The sequence below is a fragment of the Chionomys nivalis genome, chromosome 21 (assembly GCF_950005125.1).
Source record: "Chionomys nivalis chromosome 21, mChiNiv1.1, whole genome shotgun sequence".
In the NCBI taxonomy this organism is placed as follows: Eukaryota; Metazoa; Chordata; class Mammalia; order Rodentia; family Cricetidae; genus Chionomys; species Chionomys nivalis.
Genome location: NC_080106.1, coordinates 32,323,189 through 32,343,164, shown reverse-complemented (window position 1 = coordinate 32,343,164; position 19,976 = coordinate 32,323,189). Strand labels below are relative to the sequence as shown.

General features: G+C 42.7%; 1 protein-coding gene across 1 annotated transcript in view; it reads right to left on the bottom strand.

Annotated features, from left to right (window-relative positions):
* The window catches only part of Amfr (autocrine motility factor receptor), a 39,598-nt gene that overhangs the window by 11,713 nt on the left and 7,909 nt on the right, over positions 1 to 19,976 (bottom strand). Inside the window, exons 3-10 of the mRNA XM_057753261.1 lie at positions 17,884 to 18,048; positions 16,611 to 16,763; positions 11,660 to 11,700; positions 11,374 to 11,506; positions 7,581 to 7,714; positions 6,636 to 6,746; positions 3,659 to 3,849; positions 318 to 421 (exon numbers count right to left, since the gene is read on the bottom strand). Coding sequence (XP_057609244.1) covers positions 318 to 421; positions 3,659 to 3,849; positions 6,636 to 6,746; positions 7,581 to 7,714; positions 11,374 to 11,506; positions 11,660 to 11,700; positions 16,611 to 16,763; positions 17,884 to 18,048 — 1,032 coding nt within the window. The remainder of the gene's footprint in view (positions 1 to 317; positions 422 to 3,658; positions 3,850 to 6,635; positions 6,747 to 7,580; positions 7,715 to 11,373; positions 11,507 to 11,659; positions 11,701 to 16,610; positions 16,764 to 17,883; positions 18,049 to 19,976) is intronic.

Sequence of the window (19,976 nt, the reverse complement as noted above, 5' to 3'; positions counted from 1 at the left end):
GTCTATAGGCTGCCTCCCCCACCAGACACCACAACTCCTGAAAGACACCAAGTATAAAGCTCAGTGGTCGCACGTTTGCTAAGAAGATGCGAGGCCCTGGATTCAACTTCCTGTAAAGAGAGGGAAGGAAGGGGAAGAGACAGGGGGAGAGAAGAGAGAGGGAAATGGAAAGAAAGAGGTGGCCCCTGAAATTTTTGCTGTCCTCCTAGGCAAGAGAGAAACTCGCAGGGTCACACACACTGCACAGCCATGTGTTCCAGAGCCCTCAGGCCCTCCTGACCATGCACTAGTTCTCAGCAACAGTCAGGAGCTCTTACCATGGCATTCAGCTGGGAGTTGCTCGCCTGCGTGATACCAAGAATGTTGGTTGTGTGCATCACTTCAACTGAAAAACTCGGGAGCCAGCTCGCAATCCGGGACCCTAAAACAAATCAGGATCCAGCACAACAATTAGTGCCCTGGTGCCTGCCCCCCGTGTCGTCGATGTGTTCAGTCCCTCTGACAGTCGCCACTCACTGCAGGCTCCTTTCTACCAGGCCTTTCTGTCAAGTGCTGTATCCAGATCAGCTTATCTTGTCCTCACGAAAACCTACACGGGCCTCCCATTCCTCTCAGAGATGTGACTCTAGGCCTCAAACTTGGTCTCGGTCCAAGGCACTGACCGATTATATAACACATCCAAGATCACACAGGTTAATGACATGGCAGATGTGAAGCCAAACAGCCATTCCACCTTAATCCATACTCAGCAAAGAACCTAAGAAAGGCTCCCCCGACTCAGTAACTGCTACAACAGCTAACTTTCATGCCCTTCTTCCTCCCAGCATAAAATACTGCTAATGCGGGGGAATTGCTTTCACAATACTTCATGAAATATTCTCTGCTGAATAGGATTTAAAGATTTGACCTTGGTCTGAACATTGTGGCGCATGCTTTTTTTTAAAGGTATATGGATGTTTTGTCTCCCTGTATGTCTGTACCATGCAGGTATACAATGCCTGCAGAACCAAAAAGAGGGTGATCCCCGGGAATTGGAGCTACAGACAGTGCTAAACCACCATATGGAGGCCGGGAACCAACCCCAGTCCTCTGGAAAAAAAGCCAGTGCTCTTAACCATTCGGGAGAGCCAACTCTCCAGTTCCTGGTACATGCCTTATATCCCAGCACTCGGAAGACAGAGGCAGGAGGATCTCTGTGAATTCTGAATCCCAAGTCAGTAAGAGCTACACAATGAGACAATGCCTTAGGGAGCAAAGGAGGAGTTTTCAGATTAAAAGCTAAAAAAATAGCCGAGCGGTGGTGATGCACACCTTTAATCCCAGCACTTGAGAGGCAAAGACAGGCAGATCTCTGTGAGTTCGAGGCCAGCCTGATCTACAGAGTGAGTTCCAGGACAGGCTCCAAAGCTACAGAGAAACCCTGTCTTGAAAAACCAAAAAACTCAAAAATTCTACAATAGTAGATTTGTGGGGTAACACAATCATGATGGTGCTGTTTCTGTCATTTTAGGAGAGGGGAGCTACGAGACAATTCAATAACAAGTTTTAAATGTAGGGGTTGCTTCAGTCCTTTACAAACAAGTAGCAGCAAATTGGTTGTTTATTTCCATAACACCCAAAGGACAAAGTGACTTTGTTTGACTACATGTATAGTAATAGCAATTAATAAAATGACAGCTTATAGAACCAGGCTCTATCTCTAAGATCTGCTAACACATTTCAGAAGCTGTACTGGTAAGCCAAGTCTGGTGGTGAAGGCCTGTAATTCTAGCTACTTGCCAGGCTGAGACAAGAGAATTAACAAGTGAGTAGCCAAACTTGGGAAAAGACTGGGAATACAGCTCAGTGGTAGAGGGCTTGCATGGCATGTGTAAGGCCCTGGGCTCAAGCCAACATGAAAGAGGACAAACCTGTGCCTGGTACAGCTCTCTTTATGATACAGGGTTTCTGTGTGTAGTGCTGACTGGTCTGAAGTCACTCTGTAGTCCAGGCTGGCCTCCAACTCACAGAGATCTGCCTGCTTCTGTCTCATAGTGCTGGGATTAAAGGTCTATGCCTACTACCCCTTCATATTTAACAGAACTAAACCAGCTTTTTGAGGCCCCTCCTCCAATACATTTCGACACTTGCCTCCACTCCCCATGGACCTTTCAAGGTGGCACCAATACTCTCACTGTATTTCAGAGACTTAAGCCAGAATCTGAACAGCACCGCTCCTAAGAAAATTCCAGAATGGGAATTCACACAACAGATGGCACTGGAACTGATGGGCTCACCATCCACTGGGTGCTTGTGAATCCAGGAAAGATAATCAGCGCCCCAATACAATGCCCAGGACTTCAGAATACATACTGAAGAACAGTCATGCTTTAAGAACAAAGGAATTCTTACTCCACCTATGGTACTCCTGAGGAGTATATACCACACGATAAACCAATGATTAGCAAAGGCTAACTATTAAAATGGTTATGTGGGTTTCTTGAAAGTAATCTTAATCCAGTTTTACTACCTCTACATCCCCACCTCAGCCCACTTCTTAATGGCACAGAATAACCCCTCAGTTCTATCTATCCTGAACGCTTTCTTTTTTTTTTTTTTTTTTTTTTTTTTTTTTGGTTTTTCGAGACAGGGTTTCTCTGTAGCTTTGGTGCCTGTCCCGGAACTAGGTCTTGTAGACCAGGCTGACCTCGAACTCCCAGAGATCCGCCTGGCTCTGCCTCCCGAGTGCTGGGATTAAAGGCGTGTGCCACGACCGCCCGGCCTGAACACTTTTAATTGAGGTATAAGCCAGGCAGGCTCGTACAAGCCTGTAATCCTAACTCTAGGGAGGTTGAGGCAAAATTATCCTAAATTCAAGGCCAGTCTAAGATACACAGGAAAAAAATGTAATAAAAACCAAATAAAGGAAATTAAAATGTAATACTAAAGGGACAAGATAGCCCTGTAGGTAAAAGCACTTGTTGCTAAGTCTGGCAAACCAAATTCAATGCCCAGGATCCATATGACACAAGAACAGAACCAACATTAACTATCTTCCTGACCTCCACAGGTCATGGAGTACATGAACACCTGTGCCACAAACATAAGCACACAGAATAAATGAATGTAATGAAAAGATGTTTCAAGAGTAATACTAGGGGGCTGGAGAGATGGCTCAGTGGTTAAGAGCACTGACTGCTCTTCCAAAGGTCCTGAGTTCAATTCCCAGCAACCACATGGTGGCTCACAACCATCTGTAATGAGGTCTGGTGCCCTCTTCTGGCCCGCAGGCATACACACAGACAGAATATTGTATACATAATAAATATTTAAAAAAAAAAAGAGTAATACTAAATTCATCTAGTATTAGGCCAGTTTATAATATAATACTGTAAATAAGTTTTTTGTTGTTGTTGTTGTTTTTTTTTTTCAAGACAGGGTTTCTCTGTGGCTTTGGAGCCTGTCCTGGAACTAGCTCTTGTAGACCAGGCTGGTCTCGAACTCACAGAGATCCACCTGCCTCTGCCTCCCGAGTGCTGGGATTAAAGGCATGCGCCATCATCGCCCGGCTTGTAAATAAGTTTTTATAATATAATAATAAAGAGGGCATTTTATAATCCTAACAACTTCATTTTAGGAAAGAAATCCCAGAGAGCTCCGGAGGTTGGAGACACTTTACCATCAAAGTGGAAGAAGTGATTGTGCTGGTTTAAGCGAGGTCTGCCTTCTGCAGCTGCCACAGGGACCAAGTTCTCATCCAAGTTCTCTCCTTGATGGTCTTCCCTGGCACGACTGCCATCCGCAATATTAAGAGACATTCTGCACGTCGGACAGGACGTGTCTTGTTCTAGCCAAGAACGAAGGCAGGAGCTGTCAAAGAGACCACAGGAAAGGACAGGAACAGATTCAATTGCTCTTTCACGTATTTGTGGGAAGTCACCAGAATGACTAGTATTCCTACTATTACTGACTTCTACCTCCCCCTGGCCAGACCTAAATGCTGGCAGACTTTTGTACCTAGAGTCTCCTCGCTCTAATACACAGACACCTACCACACACCACGTCGCAGCACGGCTTCACATCTCCCCAACTCAGTTACTTCAGAACCCACCGGACTTAATCATCCAGCGTTCAGCCTCTTCCATCCTTGAGTCCTCTACTCAAGTGATTTTCCTTTTTTACTACTTTAGCTACTGACCAATAAGGTTATAAATAACCAAGGCCTTATCTTCAAAACAGCGACTTTGGAGATTTACCAATCCACTCCTCTCTACCTACCAACCTTACGCAAAACCCTTCACTGGTATTCTGCCCTCCCAGGGGCCCTCAGGACCCTGCCTACTACTCCTAACTGGGCAGACACACTCCTTCCTCTTTTCCATGCGTTCACATACTGACTTCTTCCTAGTTCCATCAACACATCAACTGCCCACTGCTAGAGCAGTCAGATCCTGGCTCTTACCTCGATCTCAGTCTGAAATGGCAATCCTGCCTCCCGGAATCTCAGAATGAGGCTGTGTCTGAGAGCTGTCTCCCCTCACCTTATATTCCTCTCTAGGGCTAGGATTAAAGGTGTGTACCACACGATTTCTATGGCAACTAGTGAATACTGGGATTAAAAGTGTCTGTCATTGTGGCTACTGGGATTAAAGGTGTCTGTCATTGTGGCTGCTGGGATTAAAGGTGTGTGTTATTGTGGCTGCTGGGATTAAAGGTGTTATTGTGGCTGCTGGGATTAAAGGTGTTATTGTGGCTGCTGGGATTAAAGGTGTGTGTTACTATACCCTGGTCTGTAAGGCTGACCAGTGGGACTGTTTTACTCTCTGATCTTCAGGCAATCTTTATTTATTAAAATAAAACTTAAATGCCACTAAGTCCCAACTTACATCCTCTCCAACTTGCTCTTCCTTCGCAGATGTCACTTCTGCTCATCCTCAAAAGTCACTCCCCTCCAAATCTGAATCGGATCACTTTCTTATTACTCTTCAGAAATCTGCCTGTGCCTGCCTCTTGAATACTGGGATTAAAAGTGTGTGCCGTCACTTCAAACCCTATTTCTTTTCTATAAAGCACACAGGTCAGTTTAAACTTGACATTCTCAATGTGCCAGTTCATTCAAGTTCAGCTCTTACATTAGATTGCAAGCTCCACAAAGACCTCACTCATTACTTCCATTTTATCCCCACAGCCCGACACAGTCCCCTAGTCCTAACATAAAACAGTCGGTCAGACCGGGCGGTGGTGGCGCACGCCTTTAATCCCAGCACTTGGGAGGCAGAGGCAGGCGGATCTCTGTGAGTTTGAGGCCAGCCTGGTCTACAAGAGCTAGTTCCAGGACAGGCTCCAAAGCTACAGAGAAACCTTGTCTCAAAAAACAAACAAACAAAAAGAAGTCTGTCAGGACGTTTGAGTGGGCTTCACCAGCTCCAAAGCCTTTCTGATATTAAAAGAAAAGACTGAAGGTGTTAAGTGGTGTCCTCTTTTTTAATGGTTGCTGACTTTTAAGCTACGGCTATTCTAGTCAGCAACTGCAACTCCGGCTCTACCAGTTCAGCCACAAGAGGTGCAGCCCGAGGAAACTGTTCCCTCAGGCACCAACTTTTTCAAAGCTAAGAGAACTTATGAATTTATCTAAATCTTTGTCCTGCTAAAGAACTCAAGATTCAAAGGCTGAAGTAGAATCCTGCTTCCCAGAGAGGCTGAATAGCAAGCAGCTCACCTAGATCCTCCTGAGTCTCCCTGAAGTCCTGGTGCTTTTTCTCAGCCCTCCTTAGAACCCTTCTCCAGATGGCTCCTCCCTACTACTTCCTGTCAGCTAGTTGCTGATTCAGTCTCAAGACTGCAACTGAATTTTATTTAATCAAACACATCTTCGCATCATTAAACAAATGTTTCAGAGCATAAACAAAAGGTAACACACATTAAAACCTGGTGGTGGTGGTGCACATGCCTTTAATCCTAGCCCTCAGGAGGCAGAGGCAGGCGAGTCACTGTGGGTTTGAAATCAGCCTGGTCTACAGAGTGAGTGCCAAGACAGGCTCCAAAGCTACACAAAGAAACCTTGTCTCGAAAAACAAACGAACAAAAAAATTTTTTTCAATAGTCAAGGGGCCAAAAAGACATCTCTAAATCCATCAATAACAAAACTCTAAATTCATGCACATAATTATTTAGCTTAAACAGCTGTGATGAGATCTCTGAAATATGAGATCTTCTCCAATCTTGGAGTTTTATGGAAGGGCCGAGCCTGTGATCCTTGCTAACAAATCACTTGTAGCCTTGGTCTAGTTCCATTTCAACCCAGGTCTCTGTAAGATTTTTCTCTCCCTGGAAAATGAAACCCCTTTAAAAAATATTATGGATGTATTTATTACTTTAGAATGTAAATGGAGAAAAATTATGAAGAAAGCTAAAAAATAGAAATTAAGATGGCAAATGTGGGTAAAGAATGAACTGAGGGCAAAAGAGGAGGCTTAGAAGTAAAAAAACAAAACCCAAAAAAACCCAGTCACAGGCTCCAAGCAGCATCAGCAACAAGGCCAAGCTGAGGTAACATCCTTGCTCTTCTGCTGGGATTATGTTCAAATCCATGTGAAAAAGTGCCCAGAGTCCAGGAACAGAAGGCCACTCCCAAGCACCCTGTACAAAGCTCCTACTTGTGAAAGAGATGTCCACAGGGAAGCTTCCTTGCAGCCTGCATAGAGTCCCAGCAGATGGCACAGTCGTCATTATTGACAGCTAGCTCCTCTGGAGTGGCAACTGCAAACCTGTAAAACACAGCACAGGCTCAGCGGAGCTCAGCGGTTTCACACACACCCGACGCACGCCGGATTACACGCCTGACCACTAAAGTGGCACAATTACACAGAAAAACTGATTAAACAAAGTATTTTTGTTCTTCATGGTCCTCAGAAAACCAAGTGGGAAACTTCAGCGCAAGAGCTGACCCTGCAGTAACAGTCCCACCTGTTCGTTACACATTCAGAACAGTTACGGACATATCAGAGGAACCAGACCCCAGAGATCCAAACCGTCCCTGAGAAAAAAAAAGTGTATCCACTATTCCTGTACTTTCTGGTTTGGGTTAGCTTCAGGCTAGCAAGTGAGTGTCTCCAGAGAGTGATCCATGCCCATAAACATGCACATGCAAAGTGCAATCAGCACACACCTTCCCAAAACAAAGATGGCGGAAGATCACAGGTGCTTTCACTCAGTAGTGACACAGACAGTGACAAAAAATAAGAACGCTGTTTCTCCTGGAACCCTCCCGCATCCCAGAAAGAAGGTAAGGTCACTGGAGTACAAACCACCCTGCAACTACGTGGGACACACTGTTAAGCAGTCTGACATGACAGCCTGCACACTCTTCTGTCTAGTTACAAGGACACAAAAGCATGTTCTGCTGGAATGAGGCAGTGTTGCTATTAAATGGGCTCAGATGGAAGCTGGAGTGGGGACTGACGCAGCCAGATAATGAATTTAAAGCTGGCCTAGAGGATGAGTATGATGGGAGGGAGTAGGAGGTCGGCCTAGGCGAGGTCAACACCGCACACACAGTTAAAAAGAGTAAACTCAGGCAACACTGAGTCAGACTGTCTTACCTGGCTTCCATGTTCCCTACCACCCGCAAATAGTTCTTGTGCCGACGGATTCGCCGCTGTACCTCATGGAACAGGTAACGAAGCTGCATAAAGATGACCAGGCTAGCCATAGATAACCAGATGTTGCCAAACAACTAAACAGAGATGGGGAAAAGTAAAATAAACAATAAAAACAAAAGTGAGGGGCTAAAGACAAAGCTCAGTGGGTAGAACGTTGAGTTAGGATCTCCAGTACCCACATAAAAAGCCAGGCCCGGCCATGCACATTTGAAATCCCAGACACAGAAGGGCTCTGAAACTCATGGAGCAGACTACTTCACAAGTGAGTTCCAGACTCAGTGAAGAAACATGCTGCATCAACTTCCGGTCTCCACACTCACATAGACACAAACATGTATATAAATTACATGTATGCTCTCAAACACACACAGACACATATGCGCATGCAAGTGAATTTGCGAGTGATGAAGGTGCATGTACAACAGAAGCTCTTTAAGGTGAAAGGGAAATGGAACACTCTTTCAGTGAGTAAATGCATATATCTATTTGATTGCCCTAAACAATACACTGGCTCATCAGCCAAGGTATCCCACTGCCAGAAACCTTTCCTGAGTAATTAACGAGAAAATTAAACGCTTAATGCTAAAAGATGTCCAGCCATACTGACTTCTATGTACATAAACATACACGCATTTCTGGAGGATGGAGTAGGATCTTCTGTATCCCAGATTGTCCTGACACTCATTATGTAGTCAAATATGACCTTGAACTCCCAGCCTTCCTGCTTCTTCCTCTTGAATTCTGGGATTATAGTCATGCATCCCCACCCCCAGTTTATATAGTGCCAGGATCAAACTCAGGGTTTATTCATGCTAAGCACTCTACCAGTTGAGCTATATCCCCAGCCCAAGCATTCATGCAATTATAAGAGAAGAAAATGTACATCAACAAGATGCCCAACAGAAGAACAGGTAGATTGTAAGTTTATATAAAATAGTTCATTTGAATTACATTGGACTAGATGTATATAAAATATAGATTATATTTATTGGAATAATTTGTATATAATATATTTATATGTATTTATATATCATATTATATATATATATATTTTTTTTTTTTTGGTTTTTTGAGACAGGGTTTCTCTGTCGCTTTGGAGCCTGTCCTGGAACTCACTCTGTAGACCACACTGACCTCCAACTCACAGAGATCCGCCTGCCTCTGCCTCCCGAGTGCTGGGATTAAAGGCGTGCGTCACCATTGCCCGGCTAATTTATAAATAATGTCATATTTTATACAAAGTAGGTTTGAGTGTTAATTTACTAATAACATTTTTGAGTAAAAAGGCAGGATATAACTACCTTGATGGGGAAAGCCTTACTAACCAATAATCTGTAAGAGGTGGAACCTAGTTTAGGCGTGGCTTCCTGGGACCAGGAAATAAAAAAACCTGTGCACCACCCAGGTGCGCTCTCTGTGTAGTTTCCCCCTTGGTCAAGCAGAGCCTGTGGCGTGAGTTTTCCCCTTATAATAAATAAAATATATTTGTCTATCTTTAAGCTAGCCTGGTTATTTCCACATCTAGGTAACAGCTTCACTACCTTAAATATACTAACATGATTTTTTCTAATTATATAAATATCTTGAAATAGCATACTAACAAATATAAATAGCCCATTTCAGGGTGTACATAATTAAATCATGTTGTAGCTTGTGATTAAGTGTTTTATCCTGAAGATATTTGGATGGTTTAGAAGAACTGTTGCTAGCAGAGGCAATGTTTATAACATAGTAATTTTAAAATATTGTCTGGAGCCGGGCAGTGGTGGCGCACGCCTTTAATCCCAGCACTTGGGAGGCAGAGGCAGGCGGATCTCTGTGAGTTCGAGACCAGCCTGGTCTACAGAGCTAGTTCCAGGACAGGCTCCAAAGCTACAGAGAAACCCTGTCTTGAAAAACCAAAAAAAAAAAAAAAAAAAAAAAATTGTCTGGAAATGTAGCTCAGAAGTAGATGCTTATTTGACATGCATGAGTCCCTGGGTTTGAAACCCAGTATTGCATAAGCAAACACATGCAAACACTGTATGTCCAAAAAGGACTCAATTTATGAAGCTATGTATTTAAATACATAAGAATCAGTTAAAGGGCCAGTGAAGTGGGCTCAGAAGTAAAGGTGGGTGTCTCCTGACAAGCGTGACATCATGAGCTTGATCTCCAGGACCCACATGGTGGAAGAAAGGAACCAACTCCACAAGCAGTGCTCTGACCTCCACACTGTGGTTAGAACACACATGCACACATACATGGGCATGTATACACAGACACACACACACACTCTAAATGTAACAAAGCTTTTCTAAAACAAAAGCAGAGAAATACAACAAAATGTGAAGCTTCTACTTCAAATGTTAATTCTAAATGTATATAATTTCATTACATTGTATAGACTTTGGATCTGTTTAACTCGATGCATAATGTTTATTTATTTGCAAGTTTTTTATAATAAAATTTATAAAATTAAAAAATACAAAGTGTTGTTTTCTTTTCAGAAAGTGACCCTAGGCTGGGCAGTTGTGATGATAGACCTTTAATCCCAACACTCGGGAGACAGAGGCTAGCCTAATCTACGAGAGCTAGGTTCAGGACAGGCACCAACGCTACAGAGAGAAACCCTGACTCTTAAAACAAAACAAAACAACAACAAAACCAGAAAGTGACCATTTCTGGAGGTCAGAGCACTGCTTGTGGAGTTGGTTCACTTCTTCCACCATGTGTGTCCTGGAGATCAAGCTCCATGTTGTCAGATTTGTCATGAGGCACCCACCTTTACCTTCTGAGCCCATTTCACTGGCCCTTTAACTTATAAATGTGCACTCCCCACTCTGCCAGTGACTTGAATGTTACTGTGACGAGTTTATAAATAAGTCCCCATGACAACACTGGGTCTCACCATCATTAGTTAGATTTTTTTTTTGTATGTGCACATTTGTATGTCTGAAGGTGTCGGATCCCCATGGAACTGGAGTTACAGACAGTTGTGAGTGCTGGGTATTAACCCAGCTCCTCTGGAAGAACAGTCAGTGCTCTTAACCGCTGAGTCATCTCTCCAGCACACTAGTAGATATTTTTTAAAAATGTTCACCTGTCAAGGAGGCTTATAGTTCCCTTCTGTGGTGCTGGGAACCACAAACCCAGGGCACTGGATATGCTAGGCGTGTGTTCCACCTCAGCTACATGCAGAGTCCCTGGGGTTTGAGCCAGGGTCTCAGTATGTACCAAGGCTGTCCCTGACCTGAAGATTCTCCTGCCTCTGCCTCACAAGTGCTGGAATTACAGATGGGTAAGAATGGCCCTGCTTCAACACTGACATTTCTGACACACCAACTTAAAGCAGTAGATATTAAGTCCAAGCATTTGCTTTTTATTACAAAGGTTAAAAAAAAAACCTATAATGAGGTAAAGGCCAGTACCACTAGAGAGAAACTGTTCAGTAGAAAAAACCACAGACACTAAAGGAAAAACCCCTTTTATCGTGTTCAAAGAACGCTCACCTGACTGTCAGCAGGGCTAACCAAGTCTCCCGGCACAGCGAACACCTCCTGAGCTGGGCACCAACCAAAGCAGCGCAGAGCACTGTTCTGCACCCCGTCACCAAAGACGAAGGCTGCCCAGTGATACTCAAGTCTTTTACTTGCGTATTTTTACTGGAGCATTTCGTTTCTTTAATGTACAAACCAGGGTTCGTGTCTTGAACCCCTCAGCCCCCTGTCAGCCCTCTTCCTGGGGGACTCACCAGCATGTGGATGTGGTGCATGAGGTCCAAGGACAAGAGAGTGAGCTCCATGACAAAATCAGTGTAATACACGTAGGTTCCCTTTCCTTCCCAAGTCCCTTCATGGTTGAGGTCCCAGAGGTGAATTACATATCTACAATTTAGACAGAAAAATGTGTTAACTTACTGTTACAAGAAAATGTACTTTAAACATGTTATAGCTTAGTCACATTTTCATCTATTTTAAACCATTAATCTCAAAATCAACTGAACAAGTAAATGCCAATCATCCAAAATTTCTGCTCACCTTAAAATCACATGAGCTGTCCTCACTGTCACAAGAAGAGACTGCAAAAGAGAAATCCTTCTTAGTTTAGTTAAAACGCAGATTTCTATAAAACTAAAACAAGATGAAAAGTAGATTGGTCAAATTTATCACCCTTTTACTTCCTCTGCCCCATTGCCATACAATATTTTCACAACACAGGAGCCCCACTTTTGTTGAACCTTTTCCAGTTGAGAATGATAAGCAGCTGTCCCTCCCCATCTCCCAAGAATACCTTCCGCAATGACAAGAGGTCCTCCTCACTGTCTAACCATCTTCTACTGACACAACACCAAGTCACCATGATGGGTTACCTGAAAGGGTATCCCACTAGGGCAACACTGTAATGCCAACCATGACTGCCCTACATGAGTAGCAGTTCTATCCTGAGGCTTTTGTACCCTTCATTTACCAGAACAAAGGATAATGAAGGAATCAAACCAGAAATAAGACTCTAATGCGCTGCTTCTGGTGGCGCATGCTGTGGGACAAATGGTCTTGTATTGTTTTAATAGCATGCTGATTGGCCAGTAGCCAGGCAGGAAGTATAGGCAGGGTGGCAAGAACGGGAGAATTCTGGGAAGAGATAAGGTCTGCAGTCATCACCCAGACACAGAGGAAGCAAAATGAGAATGCGTCACTGACAAAAGTACCAAGTCACGTGGCTAACACAGACAAGAATTATGGGCTAATTTAAGATGTAAGAATTAAGCCGGGCGGTGGTGGTGCACGCCTTTAATCCCAGCACTTGGGAGGCAGAGGCAGGCGGATCTCTGTGAGTTCGAGACCAGCCTGGTCTACAAGAGCTAGTTCCAGGACAGGCTCCAAAACCACAGAGAAACCCTGTCTCGAAAAACCAAAAAAAAAAAAGAAAAAAGAAAAAAGATGTAAGAATTAGTTAATAAGAAAAACCTGAGCTACTACATCAACTAGTTTATAATTTATATAAGTCTCTGTGTGTTTCTTTGGGACTAAATGGCTATGGGACCTGGTGGGACAGAAACCTCTGCCAGCGGGCGCAGGCCAGTGGGATTTGCTGAAGGAGGCAAAAGCAGGAGGCAAAAGCAGGAGGATCTGGAGCTCAAGGTCAGCTTGGACTACCTTTTACAGTAATCTGCAGAGGGAGGTGGATCTCTATGAGACCAGCCTGGTCTACAAAAGCTAGTTCTAGGACAAGCTCCAAAGCTACAGAGAAACCCTGTCTTGAAAAACAAAACAAACAAACAAAAAAGACTCTAATGACATTTTTTTAAAAATAGAAACTGACCTTAATTTTTTTCCCTCTAGCCACACATGATCACATATACCAATAACCCCAGCACAGGACATCAGGAGTTCAAGGCCCATGTATACTGACTGAGTCATGTTTAAAAAAGGAGGGTGGGTTTGGGTGGTGGAGGCACACACCATTAATCCCAGCATTCCAGATATCTGTGAGCTCAACATCAGCCTGGGCTACAGAGCTAGTTCCAGGACAGGCTCCAAAGCTACACAGAGAAACGCTGTCTCGAAAAATCAAAAAGAGGTGGGGTTGTTTGTTTGCTGTTTTTTTTGTTTTGTTTTTACACAAGATCTCACTAAAGTTTTAGGAAAGTTAGCTGTCCTGAAGATAGGTCTGTAGACCAAGCTGGCCTCAAGCTCAGAGATGCTCCTGGTTCTTCGACTGTTAAGTATGTGCCAACACACCCAGCCACTCAGCTACTTTAAATGTGTTTATTTTTAAGTATAACTTTTGCTTAGTTTGGCAGATTATTAAACTGGAAGTAGATATCAGTAAAAACAACAAAACAAATAAGCATATCATTCAGACAATATTTAGCAATAAAATATATCTAAAACAAACTAATTATTATATCTGTATGGTCTTAAATAGGTCTTTTTAAGAGTAAACACAAATACTTTTACAGACACATATTCAACAGGGATTACAAATATCTTCCCTAAATACTTAAATGATTTCCAATTTAAAAAAATTTATATCCTATGTGCATTATGCACACCATGTAAACACCTAGTGCCCTCTGACATCAAAAGAGGGTGTGGGATCCCCTGAAAGTGGAATTAAGGATAGCTGTAAGCTTCCATGTGGGTTGCTGGGAAGGAAACCCGGGTTCACTGCAACAACAGTAAGTTCTCTTAGCTGCTGTGAGTTGTCTCTCCAGCCCGGCCCCCTTTTCTAATTTTATTGACACTAAATTATGCTCTGAAATTAATACTTCTGGGCAAAAATAAACTTTAACCTTGCTTCTAACGAATTCCTAAATATTTACACATAATCCATTCTAAAGATAACTAGCGGGGGCTGGAGAGATGGCTCAGAGGTTAAGAGCATTGCCTGCTCTTCCAAAGGTCCTGAGTTCAATTCCCAGCAACCACATGGTGGCTCACAACCATCTGTAAGGAGGTCTGGTGCCCTCTTCTGGCCTGCAGGCATACACACAGACAGAATATTGTATACATAATAAATAAATAAATATTTAAAAAAATAAATAAATAAAGATAACTAGCTTCAGTATAGCTACTACATAGATCTCTCTTATCCAAAGTAGGTATGTTGTTTCCTTCCACCTGGATGGAGATGGGCCTCTAAGCACACCTATGGGGATTGTTCTGAAACCCCCCAGACTGGAACCCTGGACTGTAGAACCAGATGATGTCAGATGCCCTTCGGTATATGTGTTGCTTTTATTGGTTAATGAATAAAGCTGCTTTGGCCTATGGCAGCAGAGAATATAGCCAGGCTGGAAGAGATAGATAGATAGAGAGAGAGAGAGAGAGAGAGAGAGAGAGAGAGAGAGAGAGAGAGAGAGAGTAGGCGGAGTCAGCAGAGTCAGGGGAGTCAGTGAGCTGCAATGCAGCTGCCAAAGGAGGACATGCGGAACCTTAAAGGTAGGCCAGAGCCTCGTGGTGATACGCAGATTAATAGAAATGGGCTAATTTAAGATATAAGATGTAAGAGTTAGTTAATAAGAAGCCTGAGCTAATAGGCTAAGCAGTGTTATAATTAATATAGTTTCTGTGTGATTATTTGGGTCTGTGTGGCCGGGAACAAAAGAGCAGCCTTCATTTACAGATAGAGAAGGGGAACTTAGCAGCAAGCATGCATTTGTTGCTTTCTGTTTCTGCAATGTGATAATCAGCTTCCTGTTCCTGTCACCATGCATCTCTGCCTGCTGCCATATCTTCTCTGCTAATATGAACTGTATCCCTCAGGAACTATAAACCAAAACTCAGCCTTTCTCCCTTTGTTGAGTACCTAACCATAGCAACAGAGAAGTAACTAGGATACTCAGACAAAGCACCAGGAAACATCTATAGGTGATAAGAGACTGAACTGGCCAGTAAATGATTCACGGGTGAGTAGGATATACACTGTGGATGCCCTAAACAAATAAATGACATGTTTCAGCCGGGATAGCACCCATGTCACTGTGGCCCTCACAACGGTGCAGAATTTACAGCTTCTACGTTGTGGGGCTAAAGTGTGTGAGCTGAGTAGCAGAGCACACATGGCACTGAGTTTACAGCCAGCACCAAACAACAAAATAAACCTTATGAATTGTAATTTCCAGAATTTTCCACTTAATAATTTCAGGTATCAGCTTACTGAAGATAACTTAAACTGTGGAAACTAAAATCACAAAAGAAAGAAATTGCTATATTTCATTTTCCTAATTAGCAATTATAGGTAAAAGTATTATAAAGTTTGTCTTTGACTGAGGAAAAGGCAAATATATTAGTTATTGACTATAAAGAGTATGAACAGGCTAAAGAGATGGCTCAGTAGTTTACAGAACTTGTTCCTCTTGCACAGGATCCAGGTTTGGTTCCCAGAACACACATGGTGGTAGTTCATAGCCCTCTGTAACTCTGGTTCAAGAGGGTCTAATGCCTTCGTCTGACTTCTGAAGGCACCAAGCACACACACAGTGCATATACATACATGCAGGCAAAACACTTTGACACATTAAAATAAAATATAGTAAAACTAAAAAGAAAAATATCAAGACATTAAAAAACTTTGGGTTTTGGGTGCTGTAGATAACTTGGTGGTTAAGAGCACTGGCTGCTCTTCCAGAGAACCAACATTCAGTTCCCAGCTGAACAGACACATGGCGGCTCCCAACTGTCTGTAACACCAATTCCAGAGGGTCCAACAACCTCTTCTAGCCTGTACAGGCACTGTATATACATGGTGAACAGACATAAATGTAGGCAAAACACCCATACACATAAAATAATAATAAATAAACCTTTACTTTTTAATTGGGTTTCTGCTGAATAGAGAAAAAAATGAATTTTTTATCTTTAAATATTCAGAGAGGATAGCCTGCACCCAGGAGTCTGCAAGAAGTGCTAACTGTGCTCAGTCACAGGGCAGTAAAATTAAAAGGAAGAGATCATGAAGATGGAAAGGCGGCATGTCGCAGAGGTCCGGGGGAGCCCAGGGGAAAACCCAGGATGAACACCATCATGACAAATTATTTGCATGAATAAAACTGTCAAAGAACAAATAAATACTCTCTATATAAAAAAGTCAGGCTGACAAAAGGGCTCAGTAAGTAAAGGCACTTGTCACTACACCTGGTACCCTACGTTCAATCCTGGGACTCACGTGGTGGAAGGAGAGAACTAATTCTCACGGTGGTCCTCTCACCTCTAGACATATGCTGTAGCGCACACACATGAAATAAATAAATGCCATTAATTTCTTTTTCTGCCAGCTGGTAGTGGTGCATGCCTTTAATCCCACCACTAAGGAGGTACAGGCAGGCAGATCGAGTTCCAGGATAGCAGGGCTACATAGAGTAACCCTTGTCTTGTGGGGAGGGGGGAAGGAATGCCAGTTAAAGTCAAAGACTAAATACTTTTTCAAATAGTCTGGTCTCCTTGCAAATGTTTAGCAATCTAATGACTGTGCCCAGCACCTTACCTCTGCAGCCATGAAAGCCAAAGTGTGCATGCCATGGGTGTAGCCTGTGACACAGCAGACAACCGCCAGTCCACAGCAGGAGAGCAGCATGGCAATCAACAAGGAAAGGACTCTCCCGTGACTGCTCACTGGTGTGGTGGGAGAGAAGGAAAGCTGCAAAACAAATCAGACAGTTCACTGCCCCACCACGGCAACCGCCCAGAACTCAACATCAAGCTGGCTATGTTTGCTTGAGGCACTACACTAATATAGAAAAGCCCAAATTCGACCATGACCTAAATGCAATGAGTTGAGATTTTTAAAACTTTATCATTTAATTCACCAGATACAACAGACACTATACTTGATTCTCCAGTATCCTTCTACCATGAGATTACAATCTCTAGAAGGATGTTCAATTATCTCCTCTAACAACATATAGGACTCAGAAGAGTATCCTGGTTCTGCTATTTCTGTTTGTCTTGCTCTAATCTTCCACCTCAGAATTCACTTGGAGCCTATTAGCCTGTTAGAGAAAGAACAATAGAGAGGAATTACAGGATTACCACTCATAATGGCATGTTAAGACTAGGCAAGGACAAGTGACTGCCTGGAAAAGAGACCAAGTGTTGAAATTCCTGTTGCACTGAGTGTAGGCTACAAGCAGCCCAGAAAGGAAGGCTGGAAACTCCTAATGTAACAAGAATGAGACCCTCGCAGAGTGAGGTTGACTCTGGGAGAAGTGCAGTGCCTTCTCCATGAACACTGAGTAAAGAGAGGGACACGGGTCCTGGAGTGGGCTCAACTGGGAGGCAGCACTTCAAACCTGTTTGCCTCAGCCTGTATCAGGTGCTTGCTGTGCAGGTCTGACCTCAAGTCACAGGCTAATCCTATACCCAAACAGGAAGTAGAAACAGCTCATTCAGTCTTGACACCAAGAAAACCAGCACAAACCAGTGAGAAAGAAAAGTGCCACAAACAGGGCAAAAGGAGAAAACAAAACAAAACAAAACAAAAAAACAGGAAACATTCAGAAAAGTTCAAACTGTATACAATCACAGTTCCTGACCTAATAAGGGTGGTGGGGGTGACTACAGAGCTTGGGGGAGACAGTGGGGGCGGGGTGGCCTCCAGCTGTGGCAGAAGCTCCTGCAGAAAAAGGCTGTGACAGATGACCTACAAGTCCCCTCTGAGTTTCCCAAGCATGCAGCCTGTACATTTCTCACTTTACTTCTTACATCAAACCTGGCACACACATGCGACTGAACAATCAAAGAGGTGGCTAAAAACTCACATATTCAAATCGGTCTTTGCAGAGCTGAACCATCAAGTGCAGAAAAACAAGTCCGGCAAACCAGAGGCACCACATCACCACCTCCTCCACAGTCTGGACATTCAGCACACCAAAAATGAAAATGAACTTGTAGAAAATAAAATTCCAAAACTTGTCTTTGAGATGCTAAAAAGAAAAAAGTGGGTAAAGGTGAGTGTCATCATAGCAAGTCTATGGACGGGATGCTAACGTAACGAAAGCAAGAACATTCCTCACGGAATAGAGCCGGGCAGCCACAAAGTCATCTCAGAACTGAAACCTGTACTCTGGGACAGCCAGGAAGTTTCAGTCAATAAAAAAGCAATTATATTAGTCTAGTCCTTACGCAAAATATTTTAGGTTTACATGTACAGTAGAAAATATCAGCAAGGGTTATCAGTATTACTTCAATAATTTTTTATTGATTTTTTTATTTATATTATTTCTGCACTCTGACTTAATCAACAATAGAAAAGATTAGATTTTCTAAATGAATATTAAGCAGGGCTTGGGAGATGGCTCAGCAGGTGCAGTACTTGCCACGCAGCATCAAGACCTGAGTTTGGAACCCTCGCACCCAAGTAAAGCCAGTGGAGAAGCACACTTGTCTGTAACCCCAGTACTGAGAGGCAGAGACAGCCAATCCTTGCGGCTCATTGGCCAGTCTAGATAAACTGATGAGCTCCAGGTTCAGGAAAACCTGTCTCAAAAAATAAGATAGAAAGGGCTAGAGAGAAGGTTTGTGATTAAGAGCCCTTACTGCTCTTGCAGAATATCTGACTGGACTCCATTCCCAGCACCCACATCAGGCAGCTCACAAGGCACATTGTGCAGTAAACTGATGCAGGCATATACACAAAAAGAACACAATGTTTTAAATCTTAAGGAGAAAAAAAGGTGAAAAGCAATTGAGAACGTCCCTTAAAATCAACCTCTGGCCTCCAGACACATGCAAATACATGCATGCACACACCCACAATATATGCAACATACACACCTCCCCACAACATATACAACATACACACACTACACACAAGAAAATAATAAAAATTAAAAGGTCACTTGCTAGTATATAAAATACAAAGATATAAAAACAACAAGAAAAAATTTAAAACTATGCCTATCCACACAGCTAAGTATAGTTGTCCTGCCTGCAATCCCAGCACTTGGGAAGCCAATCTGAGCTAACAGAAAAAAAAAAAAAAGAAAAAAAAAGAAAAAAAAGACCTAAAACCAAACCAAAAGCAGATTAAAAAATAAAATAATGCCTTTAATATTTTTTTTTCATCCAATATGCAATATTTTATTTTTGGACACTGTTTTTTTCTTACATATTAATGTGAGAACTTTATCACTGTAGGTAAATGTTCTCTAGATATATCAGCATACTGACTTAACAGTAACTGAGAGACTCAAATTGTTTTTAATTCTCCCTTATTCAAAAAATATTTTATGAAATTACATATATTTGAATGAGTTCCTAATTCAACACTATTTAAAAGAAGACTACAAAGGTCTTATTATTTTTAAGAACAGCCATCTGCTTTCTAAACAAGCTGTTAAGGTATGCCATAAGCAATAGATTATGTTATTTCTTTGCTATATTATTTTTTAATTGTTTTATGTGTACAAATGTTTTGTCTGCATGCTATATCTGCACCACATGAATGCCTGGTACTCCCAGAGGTCAGAAGTGCTACAACACCCAACACTGGAGTTACAGGTGGTGGTGAGCCACCATGTGGGTTCTGGGGATCAAACTCTGGTCCTCTGCAACAGCAATAAGGTGCTGAGTCATCGCTCCAGTCCTTATCATCTTTTTAAATTGAAACTTTCGGTTTTAAAAATCGTCACTTTCTTGGGGCAGGGGAAAAAACAAGGGGACAGCAAATGAGTCCTAGCTCTTACTAATATTAAAATATCTGATTACCCAGCTATTGATGGAAGGGGTAAGAATCCGGGTAAAGATAAGAATGAACGTATATGGCTTTTTTCCCCTTTATTTTGAGACAGGCTTTCTTCATGTAGTCCTGGCTGTTCTGGAACTTATTATGTAGACCAGGCTGCCCTCAAAC